Source organism: Megascapheus bottae, chromosome 3, assembly GCF_031878675.1.
Source record: "Megascapheus bottae isolate mThoBot1 chromosome 3, mThoBot2.hap1, whole genome shotgun sequence".
In the NCBI taxonomy this organism is placed as follows: domain Eukaryota; kingdom Metazoa; phylum Chordata; class Mammalia; order Rodentia; family Geomyidae; genus Megascapheus; species Megascapheus bottae.
Window position 1 is genome coordinate 85,068,748 of NC_143511.1, and position 15,267 is coordinate 85,084,014.

At 51.9% G+C, this 15,267-nt stretch overlaps 2 protein-coding genes across 2 annotated transcripts in view; both read right to left on the reverse strand.

Moving 5' to 3' along the window:
* Window positions 1-631: 631 nt before the first annotated feature.
* On the reverse strand, window positions 632-4,618 carry Dpm2 (dolichyl-phosphate mannosyltransferase subunit 2, regulatory). Its single transcript, XM_090329391.1, has 5 exons — window positions 4,490-4,618; window positions 3,354-3,452; window positions 3,024-3,113; window positions 1,865-1,967; window positions 632-1,243 (listed from the first exon to the last, which is right to left on the reverse strand). The coding sequence occupies exons 1-5, from the start codon at window positions 4,616-4,618 to the stop codon at window positions 1,185-1,187; spliced, it is 480 nt and encodes a 159-aa protein (XP_090185517.1). The 3' UTR covers window positions 632-1,184.
* A 432-nt stretch (window positions 4,619-5,050) lies between these two features.
* Window positions 5,051-15,267, reverse strand: part of Eeig1 (estrogen-induced osteoclastogenesis regulator 1) — a 32,454-nt gene continuing 22,237 nt past the window's right edge. Inside the window, exons 5-11 of the mRNA XM_090330712.1 lie at window positions 13,068-13,114; window positions 12,736-12,893; window positions 10,247-10,351; window positions 9,952-10,147; window positions 9,451-9,572; window positions 9,257-9,326; window positions 5,051-7,640 (exon numbers count right to left, since the gene is read on the reverse strand). Coding sequence (XP_090186838.1) covers window positions 7,595-7,640; window positions 9,257-9,326; window positions 9,451-9,572; window positions 9,952-10,147; window positions 10,247-10,351; window positions 12,736-12,893; window positions 13,068-13,114 — 744 coding nt within the window. The 3' untranslated portion in view covers window positions 5,051-7,594. The remainder of the gene's footprint in view (window positions 7,641-9,256; window positions 9,327-9,450; window positions 9,573-9,951; window positions 10,148-10,246; window positions 10,352-12,735; window positions 12,894-13,067; window positions 13,115-15,267) is intronic.

Sequence of the window (15,267 nt, forward strand, 5' to 3'; positions counted from 1 at the left end):
GGGGGAATTTCCAGGTTGATGAAAGGAACTGGGAGCACATTTAGGGAATACTGGGAAGAGGCAGCGAGAGGAAGGGAAGGGGGGAGCATTCATGACAGGACATCTCTATTGCAGCAATGGAGGTTGAGAGAGGTACCCAAGGCCTAGTGGGTAGCTGAGTGAACATCCAACTGTTGGGAGGATAGAGGATTTTCATAGGCACTGGACACTGGAAGAGAGGCTGCCCACAGAGGGCCTAGCAGATCCATGGCCAGGATAGAGCGTGCGCTGCTGCCTCAGCCCACGAGAACACAGAAGGAGTCTTTGACTAGAGGCACTTCAGAGCTCCACTGAGCTGGGTAAACAGACAATGAGCTTCAGCTTTTAAGGTAATGACCTGAGGGTCCCCAAGGTAGCAGAGGGAAAGCATGGCAGATGTGTGCCTAGCCTTCTATGGAACTCGCCCAACTTTGAGCTCTACCCATCCAGAACCACACCTGTGCTAGTCCCTGCCTTATTTCATATCCAACACAGGGAAAGTACAGAGAGGTGCCCGAGGCACTAGTAACCAGGGCCTTTTGATCTGAATCCAAGGGGCCAGCTCTGCTCCCTTCCAGCCCAGCTCCTCATTCACGAATAGCAGAGACAAACATATGATCAACATTTATTCTTAACTTCTTCCAAACAGGCCTGGGGCTGAGGGGACAGGTGTACCCCTGTGGTCCTGGGGTCTGTCAGTCCTTTCCCCGGACTTTCCAGGTCCAGAGGTCCTTGCAAGATCTGGGTGTGTCAGACAGGGAAGAACTTCTTTTGTGGGTATGCTGGAGGAAAGGAGAAGTCATGTGCAGTCCTGGAACCTGCGAAGTCCATCATCAGCATGTGACAGGAGGGAAACTGGGGCAGAGGGCAGAGCCCAGAGGAAAAGGTGACAAGGAGTCTGACTGTGAGATCAGGATCATCGTGACTCAGATTGAGACAGAAGAAGGTAAGGTAAGTGGGCAACTTCCAGTTCTTCTCCCTCCTGAATGGTGAGTGGGAGAGGGGGCTCCAGTCTGTCAGAGACTCCTCAGCAGCTCTCTGAAGATGGCTGTGGAGCAGCTAGGCCGGAAGCACCATGCCCAGATTGTCCTGATGGCTGCAGCCCTTAGTCCCTGGCTTGGAGGGAATGCAGAGAAGGGGCCAGCAGCCTTACCCCTGCCTACCCCTCACTGGGCCTTCTTGGTCTCCTTCTGGTTCTTCAGCATCACGTAGGTGATGAATAGTCCTAGAATACAGAGCAGTCAGGACATGAAAGATCTGTGCTCAGGACTCTGGGGGGAGGGGCAGGCTAGGAGGTAATTGGGGGAGGGGAGTGGAAGAATGGCCCACACGCTAAGTCCTGTGCTTGCCCAACCACCTTTCAGGCTCTCCTTCCACATCCACCTACATTGATTCAACAATCACCAAAAGAAGGCTTTCATTAGGCACGATGCTGTTGGTATTTCAGATCCATGGAGGAGGTCCACCTGTCATCCGCCTCCCCTCCCTCTCTCCCTCCTGATCACCCAGTTATCTGCTGGTTCATTCATCCAAACTACTCCCGTGGCACCAACAATAAAGAAAGCCCCCAGTCGTAAGAAATAAGGAAGTGATGGGGGTGGGAACATGGAGACATGCCATTAGAGCTCCAAGAGTCTTTGGCCTTGAGGAAGCCAGACAGGTTGTTGACTTGGGCCTTGAAGGAGAAACAGGAAAACCCTAAGGAGAGTTGGTAGTGACGAGCTTCAAGCAGGTGTACAAGTGTCAAAAGCCCGCTCAGAAATGAGCCCCCAATTCCCCTGCCCAAGATCTCAAGAGATCCATGATCAGAGAAGCAGCAAGGGTGCTAGGAGAACAGAAAACTTACCCACAAACAGGAGCAGCAGGAGGCCTGCAGCCAATGGGATGACAACCGCATAGGCTCGGGGCAGGAAGTATTTGTGGATGACATGCTCACTGTCGATGAAGGGCTGGCATGGAGAACAGAGCACTAGTGAGTACTGCTCACCACAGTACTTGCACAGTCCCCATGCTCACTCCCTCCATCCACAGTTATGCTGAGAATACTAGAATGGCATCTGTTTTTTCTTAAAATGATAGTTTTTATTTTCTGGGGGGAAGGGAAGGGGTGACTACCATTTCCTTCTTCCCTTTCTTTATTTTAAAAAAAAACAACAAACCAATTATTTACTGGGCATTTGCTTAGTGATCTGAGCACCTCAGATCAGATGAGGAGCCTATGAGGAACCCTACAGAGATTCCCAGCCTGGTCTCTTTAGGTCTTTTTTTTTTGGGCCAATACTGGGGTCTGGGTGCTATCCCTTAGCTCTGTCTCTGAAAAGTGACACTCTACCATTTGAGATATACCTCCACTTCTGGCTTTTTGGTGGTTAATTGGAGATAGGAGTCTCAGACTTTCTCTCCTGGATTGATTTTGAACTACAATTCTCAGATCTCAGCCTCACAAGTATTATAAACATGACCCACCAGTGCCAGTTTATACTGCACTGTTTTCGGTTTTTTGCTGGGCTTGAACTCAGGGCCTGGATGCTGACCCTAAGCTTTGTTGCTCAAAGCTCGCACTCTACCACTTGCACCACAGCTCCACTTCCAGCTTTTTTGATGCTTAATTGGAGATGAGTCTTACAGACTTTCTTGCCCAGACTAGCTTCAAACCATGATCCTCAGATCTCAGTCTCCTGAGTACTAGGATTCCCACATGGGAAGAAACATCCGAAAAAGTCTTAGAGGTGCTCATAAAATCCAGGTGTTCACCATGCCCAGAAGCCAGAAAGCTCCTCAAAGGCAGAGGGACCTGGAATAGGGCTTCACGGTGCAGCAGGATGTGGACTTGGGCCAGGCCCTTTTCCCCGAGCCTGTTTCCTTGTCTAGTCCGCTGTGGACAGCAGCATCTTTCTCAGATGAAGCAGGGGAAACACTGCACAGTGCCTGGATGAAGTGTTTTTAGAGGGGGCTGCGAGATTCAGAGGTGGGGAAAGGTGAGCGCGGGAGTGGCAGACACCTACCAAGAGAATCACCCAGACGGTGTAGTAGGTGAAGATGAGCAGGCTCACCGCGACGAGGCCCAGTCCCACCACCTGGTCTGTCCCGGTGGCCTGGAGGAGAGGGAAGGCTCAGATGACGAGTGACTGGGGGCCACTGACGGAAGAGGGCGACGCCCCCCCCACGCTGTAGCGCTAAACTTCCCATCTATTCAACAGAGGGGCTGACTTGGCGCCAATCTCTAGGCTGTGTGCGAGTCCGAGAGAGAACATCCCTGACGCCCGAACACCAGCCGTCCCGTCCCACTACCTTAACTGTTCCCAACCAGGGCGGCACACAGCGACCGAGCTCACCATTTCCCCGACGCTCCACCACAGGAGCGACAAGGCACATCCGGTTCCGGCTCCTTCCGGTCTAGATCTAGGGGCACGCCGGGAGTTGTAGTCCGCGCCCTGAAGTCACCGCCTCCCTTTGCATGTCGGGAAATAGTTTCTCAATGACATCATGGGGCGGGCCCGGCCTTCCTGGCCATAGACCTGTCAGGTCCGCTCATGCTATGGTACATCCTAAAACATTCCGTAGTCCCCACACCAGGGAGAGATGGGCGTCAAGGACCAGAAGTCCTATTTTTTTTTTTCAGATGGTAAAAGGCAGAAAGAGGGTACCTCATAATCCAAGGGAGTGAAGTCTACACTCCTTTACTCCCAAGTCCATCACTGTGTAACTGCATGTTTATTAGCTGATTTCCTTGGTCTGGTCCACCTGTGAGCTCAATGAAGGCAGGATCATGAGCTCTACACCCTACACCTAGAAGTCCTGGGGCTTGAACTCAGGGCCTCAACGCTGTCCCGGAGATTTGTTGCTCTACCACTTGAGGTTGAGATTTACTTCCAGCTTTTCCCTCCCACTCTCAAGCCCTGAGGCTTGAACTCAGGGCCTAGGCACTGTCCTTCTTTCTCAAGGATAGTGCTCTATTACTTGAGCCACAACACTACTTTTGGCTTTTTCTGTATATGTACTACCAAGGAATCAAACCCAGGAATTCATGAATGCTAGGCAAGCACACCACCACTAGGCCACACTCCTGGCCTTTTTTTTTTTTTAACTGTCTTTTTAAAATTCTCTCCTTTTTTTGGTACTGAGGATGGAACTTAGGACCTTGCACTTGCTAGGGAAGCACCCTACTTCCAGCTTTTTTGCTGACAAATGTCTCGAAGACTCACAGACTTTTCTTAGATCTCAGCTTTCTGAGTAGCTGAATTGCAGCCAGTGGCTTGAACTATGAGCCTGGGAACTGTCCTTGAGCTTTCTCAAGGCTAGCACTCTACCACTTAAGCCACAGAGCCACTTCCAGCTTTTCATGTATATGTGGCACCGAGGAATCAAACCCAGGGCTTTGTGCATGTTAGGCAAGCATCTACCACTAGGCCACATTCCAGGCCCAACTTTAAGTTTTGATGACTGCTTATATCCTGAAATGCTAAGGCACCTTAAGACTCAGTGCTTCCTGTAGAGTTTTGTGGAGGCCCTCGGCCTGCCATTTCTGCTTGAGGTTAGGGGGGCATAAGCCTAGCATGGGCTGCTCTGTGCCATTAGTCATCTTCTGGGGCCCTCCCATGGCTAGCAGACCAACTCTCTTGGCCTACAGCCCCATTCTTACTCCTAGCTAACTTTCCCCTCCCAAGGAAGGTGTAAGTAAAGGGAGTGCAAAGGACTAGCCCTGAGACAGGTGGGATAATGATCCTTTCTGGTATGTTGTGGTCCTGGCTCTTAACCACAAAAGCTCTTGTCACGTATGAGCTCCCTGAAGTGGGCACCATTAGCCTTTTCCAGAACTTGGCCCAATCATTAAGCTACTTTGACTTCGAAGGGCTCAGGTTGAGCCTGGACACAATGCCTGCCATGTTTGACAGAACAGAAAAAGCATGCAGGTATTTGCCCTCATGCAAGTGTCTTAAAGGTCATCAGACCTGTGTCTTTCACGTGTGCTCCATCGGTTGGAACGCACCATGCTAAGCAACAAGATTAAAAAAAAAAAACAGCAACAAAATAAACAAAAACCACAACATTTAATTTCCCCCCAAACCAAGACACTGCAGCTAGGCTGATTTCCCCCCTTTCAACATTATCTTTTACAGTAAGTTGGGACAGATGCAAACACAGCCCACCAAATTGGGATGTAGTGGTGGCAACACTGTTAGATAGGAGGGAGATTATAAAATGTGACACCCCTCACCCACTGCATTCCCTAAGGAGAGGGAAATTGATATTCTCTATCCCGGCAGATCATGCAGTGTGACCAGGGGAATGGGGGGAGGCAAAAAAAAAAAAAAAACAAAAAATATTGTAGATCTTTATTTTTCTTTATATCTCCTAGTAGAAACATTAAACTGTCTTTCGAGAAGATTCCAAACTGGCATTGCATAGACCAATTCCTTTCCAAAAATATCTCTAATATATCTGATCTCTATGTAGAATCTGGGGGTTCCTGGTGACAATCACTGAACTCAAGGGGCCCTCGCAAGGAAGTTCCCACACGAGGAGGCCAGAGTTGCCGGCCTCTGGCTCCCGCCAGTGTTCATTTGGTTATGGCCAAATTCTCAACCCAGTGATCCTGGCCCAAGGGCTTGGCATGGGAGGATGTGGCAGGCTCTGCCTTCTGGGGTGACTCGAGCTTACATCTGGCTTGGGTAGGGCTGGAGTTCCTGGTTCAAGAATCTCCCTGGCATGCTCAAAGCCAGCTGCTTTGTGCCTAAAGCACCAGAATTTTGAATCAAACTCAAATTACACCCTGATTGCAATGTCCCCCTGAGCTTGAGGGGGTCACTGGGGAGTCATGGACATGGAAGGGTAGTGCTTCCCCATCTTCCTGGCAAAGAGACTCTCCCAGCAGACCATAGCTCATCTAGCCAGAGCCATGCTCAGTCTTACCTCCTAACATTCATTTTCTAAAAGCATGATAGGGTAATTACAATGATGGCAATAATGAAACCCCTAGAAATGCTCTGGTCCCAACATCAAGGAGTTTCAGGACCAAGATCCCCAGCCCTTAACATCTGGGGACTGGATCCCTCCCAGCCTGGGGAGGACACCTGCTCCCCATCCACAAAGAAGCAGGAAGTATCCTGTCCCCTTTGTTCCCAGCCCTGCTGGGACCCAGCCTGCAGGTAGATTGGGAACAGGAGCACCTCCCCTGGATGTGGGAGCAGGAAAGAAACTGTGAACTTGGGGGGGAGAGGGAGAGAGAGGGAAGGAGAGGGAAGGAGAGGGAGGGAGAGGGAGAGGGAGAGAGGGAGAGGGAAGGAGGGAGAGAACTGGGGGGGAGGTGAAGGGAGGGAACGAGGGGGGGAGGGAGGGAGAGAGAATAAATGAAAACCCCCAACCCAGCCTGCTGGGTTTATAAATGAGAGAAACTCAAAGGCGCAGGTTTTGTCCAGGGTTGGCTGTCAGCTAGCCAGGCCCTACTTCAAGTGGGTTTTGAGGATTAGTGAAGAAAGTGCTAAGGAGGTCTTGGGCAGGGCTCAGGACAGGAGACTGCTCTCACTGGGAGGGCCTCCCGCCCAGAAGTAGGGGGTGCTTAAAGGGGAGAGTCAAAGCCTTGGGTGGCAGGCAAGAAGCCAGCTGTGGCCAATCTCAGCCCACCACCTCTCCGTCACAGCACTGGCCCCATCTCCAGCCCAGTGACCTGAGGTTGAAGGAAGTAAGTTTGTTTGCCCAGCCCAGCCAGGCTCTGTCCTGCAGGAAAGCCAGCTGCTCAAGACCCAGCCCTGGGCAGAGGCACCATGCTGCTCTAGGTCCTTCTAGGCTCTGGTCTTAGGCCTGAGCTGGGCTGGCTGGAGAGCAGAGGTAAGGTTCTGAGCCAGCCAGGATGCCAGATCCTGGCCTGCCTGCACTGCAGGCAGTACCTTGGGAAGGGGCCAAGGGTGGGATGCGGGCTGGAGAGGCTGTGCTGGGGACAAGCACGTGCAAAGTGCAGGCTGCCAGGGCAGCAGGAGAACATTCCTTAGGGGATGTGGGGATCTTATACGGAAGTATGGATGGGGTCTGAGGTCTTAGCTCCAGAGGAAGCCCACCAGCAGGTCCCCCAGAACACAGGAAAGGGGCAGCTGAAACACTGAGCAGAGGTGATAACAGGTAGCAGAATTCAAGGGGTGGCCTGTTCCTCCCCTAAGGGTGAGGGGGCACTAGAACAAGACCCTGTTAGCCAGGCTGAAGCTGAAGCTCCTGGAGTGAGTGGGACCCAAGGGGAGGCTCCGTGGCCACAAATACCCCCACATATGAAGAGCAAGTATACATCCTTGGCCAAGGCTAGGCCGATCTCCATAAGGTGGTCCTGGACTTTGCAGCAAAGCCCACTGCTGTGTCTTCTAGTGGTTCTGAGGAGAGTATTCACAGTGGTGCCTGCCCTGCAGGCCACAAAGGTCTGTGGTGGGCAGCAAGACAATGGAATGATGCTTTGGGGGCAGGTGCCGGAGAAAGGACATGGAGGAGGCACAGATGAGATGTGGCATGGGACTGAAGTGAGGCCCCTCCTGGAATGATGCAGGTCTGGAAACCCACAAGAGGATCTTCTCCAGTCTTGACAGCTGCCTCCTCAATGGCTTTCAATCACAACTGGCTCGTAGACCCCAGAGGAGACCCTGCAAGGGAGAAATAAGTCAGCTTAGCCCTTTAATGTTCTGTAACTGAGCACTGTCCCCCCAGCCCCTACCCACGATCCTGGGTTATTTAATCAGCAGTCACTATGAACGAGCCCAAGGCTCAAACTAGGTACTGGTGCATCATGCCTGCTATCCTTGCTACCCAGGAGGCTAAGATCAGAGGACTGAGTTTCAAAACTATATCAGAGTCATTAAGGTACACAGAGTTGGCACAGGATAGGCCAGAGCCTTTTCAGGACATCAGCAACTTATATACATACTGTTCGGATAGAAACCTTAGCAAGCAAGGAGGGACTATGCCCTGACCTATTTAACAGATGAGAAAACTGACACCCAGAGGGATTATAAAGTTTGCCAACAGGTCAGTAGAAAGTTGGGGGGCCTGAGCTCATCTCCCTGCTTAAGCGGGGCCCACCTACAGACATTCAGGGCATAACATGCTGCCCTGCTATAATCTTGCTGCAGAAAAAGACTAGCCTCCCCCTATATCTTGAGCCACTCATTTTCTGAGGGGACTTATAAGAAAACAAGTACAGCCAAACACGGTGGCTCACACCTGTAATCCTAGCTACTCAGGAGGCTGAGATCTGAGGATTGAGGTTCAAAACCAGCCCAGGTACTAAAGTTAGTGAGACTCTTATTGCCAATTAACCCCCAGAAAACCAGAAGTGGCACTGTTGCTCAAGGTGTAGGGCGGTAGCCTTGAGCTGAAGAGCTCAGAGACAACACCCAAACCCAGAGTTTAAGTCCCATGACCAACCAAAAAAGAAAAAAGAAAAGATAAAAAGGAGGAGGAGGAAGAGAAGGAAGAGAAAGAGGAAGAAGAGGAAGAGGAGGAAGAGGAGGGGGAGGAGGAGGAGGCAGCGGTGGCAGCAGCACAAGAAAGCCCCAGTGTTTTTTCTACTTGATCTTCAACCCAGGGTCACCTAGAAGACCCAGTGGGAGACAATGACTGTAATTTCAAGCCTAGGCCAACAGGGGTCAGCAGATCAACATGAGAGCAAGTCCCATGACCAAGGCTGGGGGGGCATCCAGATATACAGGTAGTCCCCCACCTGGTTGGTGCTGGGCTGTGCAGAAAGTCATTCATTCAGTCAGTTAGTCAATCTGTCTGTCTGTCTGTCTGACTTCTCTCTTCTCCCTCTTTTTCCTCACTGGCTCTCTTAGTGAATAAAAAGGGGAGCCAGGCGCACAGTAACTTGCTTTGAATGGAAGTCTGTGAGAAGTAAGGGTAGACTCGAGTTCTAACCGTAGTTTGACCTTGTCACTCCCTCAGCTACAATGGTCACTTCAGCACAAATCATTTTTTAGTCACGGGACTTGAACACAAATCCTTATTGTTCCTAGTTGTGTTCTATCCCTTAGCTCAGTACCTGGGTGCAGCTGGTGCTCAGTAAATATTGGTTCAATAAACGAGTTGTTTCAGAGGTTCCCAGAACCAGGAGGAAGGACAAGGAAAGTTATTAAGCCATTGCTATATGCTAACCCCGTGCCAGGCACAAGGTCAAATAGATGTGACAAGTGGCACCTAAAGACTGCTTGTCACCACTGCACCCCCACCACCTGGCCACCCCTCCCTGGTCTTTTACCCCTACCTGTTGGCCAGTTGAATTCCACTCAGTGTGGTAGAGCCATCACGACTCACAAACAGCCGGAGGTTGCTGTCTGTAGGGACAGAGGGAGGACAGAAGCTGAATAGACAGCATCACACCCCACACCTACCCCCCCGGGGGGGGGGGGCTGGGGACAGACAGCGCAGTCCCCAAGAGGCTCAGAGCAGGCAGCTCACCCTCAGAATTGCTGCCATCTGTAAAATCCTGACTCTGCATGATCTTCTCCACAATGTCATCAGCATCGATCCGAGTGTCGTCTACCCAGGTTGGGTGGCTCTCCACGGAGTCCTTCTTTCGCCTGGGTCAGAGGGAGGCAGAGTCATGCCAGCCAGGACAGCAATGGGTGCAGCCACAAGATGACAAGAAACAATCCCTGCACCTACAGCACTTGAAGTGTGCATCCCATGCTTCATTCTGCTTAACCTCCCCACCTCCCTTGGTGCAGGGGCTACTACTGTTCATGTGGTCTGAAGGGTGAGGACACCGGGCATGGAGGGGTGAAACAACCTGCTTAGAGCCACACAGCTGATTCACAATACCACAAAACGTTATGCATGAGTGACATCCCAGCCCTGGGCTGCATCCTTTATGCCCACCACCATGTAATGTAATGCCCTGAGGCAGGGGCTCACTGACCCTGTGTCCCAGAAGCAGCAGAGGGGACCAGTGGCACTCACCGAAATGAGCGATCTGACAGATGCAGGGGCCGGGGTGGCCTCGGGGGCTTCTCAGGGGGCCGATGCTCCCGTTCACTGCCCTCTGGGACCTCCACAGCCATGCTGAGGCCACCAGAGGCACTGCTACTAGTGGATGTGTTTCGGCGGTGTGTCAAGTCCGACAGGCTGGAGGAGCGGGAGTGCTCTGTGCTGTAGCCTGGGGGTGGGGGTGTGGAGAGCATGGGGAGGAGCATTACAAGGGGTCCAGGGTTATGGACAGTTATGGGAGCCACAGGTGCAGGCACAGGCCACTCACCGGAGTTCTTGGACTGCTGGCTAGCATAGCTAGAGTTGCGAGAGTGGCCAGAGTGGAATACCTCCTCAGGGCTGGACAGGCCCTGGTCTGGTTCTTCTGGCAGCCCTGGAGGACACAGGGGACAAGATTTACACAGAACTTCACCTCAGCCATTCTTTCACTGAGGCTTCTCTAGGGGTAGAGACAGTAAGACTGAGATCCAGAGCAGCAAAACAGCCACCCATCCCCAGCTACACTACTGCTCACTCTGTGTCACCACAGCCCTGCTCACCCTGGGATTCCACACAATCTGCTAAGAGGCCTCCTCGCACGGGGAGCCTGCCACAGGCCAGCAAGGAGAAGTGCTCCAAGCACTGCACCACAGCCCTGGGGAGTGGGGCTGGGTAGGAATGGAACACATGGCAGCCTGACCCAGCCTACAGGAAACAGTCTACTGCTGAGATTCTCAGGACATGGAGGACGAAGTAGTCAGAGAAGGTATCAGAGACAGGGCCTTCCAGACAGAGGGAAAAGCATATGCAAAGGCCTTGAGACTGAAATGAACTTGGATGTTTGGAGTGCACAGAAAAAGAGGAGGGGATTAGGCCAAGGCACAAAGGGACACGGGTCAATAATCCTGTCCTGGGCTATTTCAAAACAAGCTTTTTTGACTGGGCTGGCTTTGAACCTCAATTCCTAAATCTCAGCCTCCTGAGTAACTAGGATAAGCCACGGGGGCCCAGCTAAAATCAACTTCCTTGATATTCCCCAGCTAGAAACACAAGGGAAGCCAGGTGTAGTGGCTCACGCCTGTAAGCCTAACTACTCAGGAGGCTGGGATCTGAGGATTGAGGCCCAAAGCCAGCCTGGTCGCTAAAAAGCCCATGAGACTCCTATCTCCAATTAATCACCAGAAAACTGGAAGTGGTGCTGTGGCTCAAGGGGTAGGGCGGTAGCCTTGAGGTGAAGAGCTCAGGGACAACACTAAAGAGTTCAAGTCCCACAACTGACCAAAAAAAAGAAGGAGCCGGGCTCAGTGGCTCACACCTGTAATCTTAGCTACTCAGGAGGCTGAGATCTGAGGATTGTGGTTCAAAGCCAGCCCAGGCACAAGAAAGAAAGAGAGAGACAGAGACATAGAAACAGACAGACACACAAGGGAACCTGGTGGGACTGAGGCAGGGTTCTATGCTCTGTTCCCCATCTACCTCCAACACAGGAAGGAAGGACTGTTTTATCTCCTACTCCAGAGGTAGCAGCCCAGGCCCTGTGTGCCTTCCCCACAAAACCAGAGTGTTGTTTTTGCTTGTTCTTTTGTTTTTGTTTTGGTGGCCCCAAGTAGAGTCATACAGAAACTGGCTTGCTGCTCTGGGCATCACCAGGCTGGTTCTGTAGGAAAGCTGGGCCTGGGGAGAAGCTGAGTCCTGGAGGCCAGTAAGGCCAAACTACCCAGAGAAGCCTGTACCCCCTTCTAATTACTCATAACACAACCAGGGCACAAGTACTGCCTTGCTCACTAATTGCCTTGGGGACTCTCTACCTTCCAGCTCTGAGATTGCTCCATGAAGGACATGCAGGGCCAAAGCTCAGCCCACTAGGGGCTCTACTTTGCCCTGAAACAGACCTGAGGTTGGAGGGCCAGAAACCGTCTGGGAGCAGGCCAGAGTCTCCTCCTGCTGCAGCACCTCCCTTCCTCCACAGTCTCCTTAGGGGTTTGGGTTCCTGCTCATTTCATAACACCAGTAATACCCACAACATAATTCACCAGGTAGATGCATGCATTTGCTCAGTTGAGCGAATCCTTAAAACAAGCTGGAGGGCACTTACTGTCACCAATATCCTTCTTTTTTTCTTGGTTTTGTTTTTGCCAGTCCTGGGGCTTGAACGCATGGCCTGAGTGCTGTCCTTGGGCTTTCTCAAGGCTAGAGCTCCACCACTTGGGCCACAGCACCATTTCCGGTTTTTTCTATTTATATGGAGCCTGGGTTTTTGCGCATGCTAGGCAAGCACTCTACCACTAGGTCCAACTCCTGGCCCCACCAAAATCATTTTCTACGAGAGGCTGGAGACTGCATGATGGCCAGCCAGGATCAGATGGGAGGACCCTCTGCCTGGTACCACCCCTCACACCCCACAGTGCAGTTCACGTGCCACTGCCTCAACACAGCCTTCCCCTGCCCCAGCTGGGTCCTACCTTCCAGGCCTCTCTAGCCACCACTGTCTGTAGGTGGAGATGCCAGACACTTACGGTTTGGTTGGTTAATGCCTGCCTGTCCTATTAGGCTAAAGGGCCAAAAGGACAGTGAGACTGCTCCAATCCTGGTACCAGAGCTGATGTAACCCCAGGCCCAGCACCTTGGCTGGCACACTGGGCACTCAGCTCACACAATGGCAGTGTGAGCAGTCAGTCATAAATACTATTTTCCTCTGCCCGCCTCTTAGTAAGCATCCCCTGGCTGGGAAGAGCTGGGAGCACTGGCAGAGGAGGGGTAGGCAGGTAGGGACAATACCTGAGCCTAGGATGGTGGGCCGGGCCTTGGGGGGCCGAGACCCTGTGAGCGAGTTGGTGCTGCCGCTGTCACCACTGCTGGTCCCACCACCTTTACATGTCAGCTGCAGGGAGGAGTCCTGGCCCGAGATGGAGATAGACTTGGCAGTGGATGGTGGCCTTGGGAGAACAAATGGGTGTGACTGGGGTGTGCCATCTCAGGTGAAGACAGGGGAACCCCAGAGCCTACAGGAAGGAAGGCTATTGCCCTTCCCCCCATCTCACACCCACACCCACTCATCAAATGCCCAGGATGAAGCCACCGTCTCCTGCTGGGTCCTGGCCAGTACTCACGTCTTAAAACAGGGGTCTCCAGAGAGCAGGAACATACCGATGGTGACCTACAGGTAAAGGGGAGAGATCAGCACAGCCACTAGGCCCCCCAGCAGCCTGGCTCTGCCTCAGAAGGGATGGGACTCCAGTCTTGACTCTGCTCCTCCCTGAGCTGACATCACTGAGCCCATTCCCTACGTGGAGGATAGAATGGATGCCGCCATCTGCCTAGGAGTCAGAGGATGAGGCTTACTCAGCTGATGCCTGGCACAGAGTGATTTCAATCACAACCACACTGTAAGCTCTTTGCGGTGGGGGCTATTCAGTCCCCCTCCCAGCAAAGACTCAGAGGGGTAGGACGGGTGGAAGGCTCATAGCACCCCACTTGGGGATGAAGTACTTAAAGGGTCCACCCTGGCAGGCAGGAGGGGAAGCAGGGCTCTCAGTCTCAGTGCTCCTAAAGTGAACATGAGCAGCACTCACAGGGTCCTCATGAAGACTTTATCACAAGAGGCTGGTACAAGTTCAGTGAATAAAAAGAATTTAGCACACGCAGATGTGGAACTATGGTTCAAGTGGCAGAGCACATTTGGGAAGAGACTCTGACAATGGCCTAAATGTGGCAATGTTCAGGTCGCCAAATCCAGGCTGAGATGGAGAGATAGGCAGAGGGTGACAGGCTGGGAAAGAGGTGCTTGAGTCCCACGCTTTCTGTACATGATTTTACTTGGCTACCAGTGGAGCCTACAAGTAGGTTGTGGACCAGCAGTGACTGCCTAAGCCCCTGTCAACAGGTGTGGGGAGCTAGCCTTGAGCCTGAGGTCACCTGGCCTCCAGATCCTTAACTATTCTGGCTAAAGGCGTACAAGACCATCATCAGGGAGGCTGAAAGGCCCAGCTCCTATCAGTTTGGTCTCCTTTCTCTCCCTCTTCCCCCGCCCCTCCTGCAAGGTAGTTTCACTAGGTAGCCTAGGCTGGTTGGAAATTCATGGTCCTCTTGTCTAGCCTCCTGGGTGCTGTGATTACAGGTATATGCTACCATACTCAGTAGCCTCGATTTATTCTGATACCTTCATGATACCTTCTACTACGTATATCCAGCTCTATCAGCCATAGCTGGCTACCACTAGGTCAGCTCTGGAGGTGGCATTATACCTGTTTTCTCAGTCAGGTGGAAGGATGTGGAGGGGGAGGAAGAGAAGAATGTTACCAGCAGATATCTAGACACCTCTGTTCCCCAAAGGCCAAGAGGTAGTTGCTCTGGGAGCTGTTCACTCTGCTTGGCTCTGAAATGGTGCACGCAAGTCTAGGGCATCAGCTCTTTGGTTCTTGGATAGCCCCAGAAGCAGGCTGCCTCAGGTCATATGGACACAGGTTAGAGTTAAGAGTTGAGTTATAGAGTCAAAAGATGGGCTCAAATGCTAGATCTGCTGTGGCCCTGGGAACTTCTGTGTCTTTACTCCCTTCTGATGCAAACCTGAGATGGGGCTGCTGTTGGGGCCATGAGGTAGGAAAGGGAAAGCATTCAGCACCCTCAAACATGGGTGGTACAAGTAAAATGCTGACCTGACCCCAGCAACCATATTTTCCTGTACTGGCACTCACTACCAGTCCATGTGAAAAGCTATACTTTTATTTTTTTTTTTGCCAGTCCTGGGCTTGAGCTCAGGGCCTGAGCACTGTCCTTGGACTTTCTCAAGGCTAGAACTCTACCACTTGAGCCACAGCACCACTTCTGGCTTTTTTCTATGTATGTGGTGCCGCGGAATTGAACCTAGGTCTTCATGCATGCTAGGCGAGCACTCTACCACTAGGCCAAACTCCCAGCCTGAGCTGCTATTTTATTTTATTTTATTTTTTTTTTTTTTGCCAGTCCTGGGCTTGAGCTCAGGGCCTGAACACTGTTCTTGGATTTTCTCAAGGCTAGAGCTCTACCACTTGAGCCTCAGTACCACTTCCGGCTTTTTTCTATGTATGTGGTACCGAGGAATCGAACCCGGGTCTTCATGCATGCTAGGCAAGCACTTTAACCACTAGGCCAAACTCCCGGCCCCATGAGCTGCTATTTTAAAAACAGGATCTTTACTTCCTTCCCCAGGTATATCCTGAACCATAATCCTATTTTAGATTTTCCTTAGTTGCTTGGATGACAGGCACACATAAGACATGTAAGACATATGCCATTGCATCCAGCTTCCCTCCAATGAGATAAGAGTCTCAG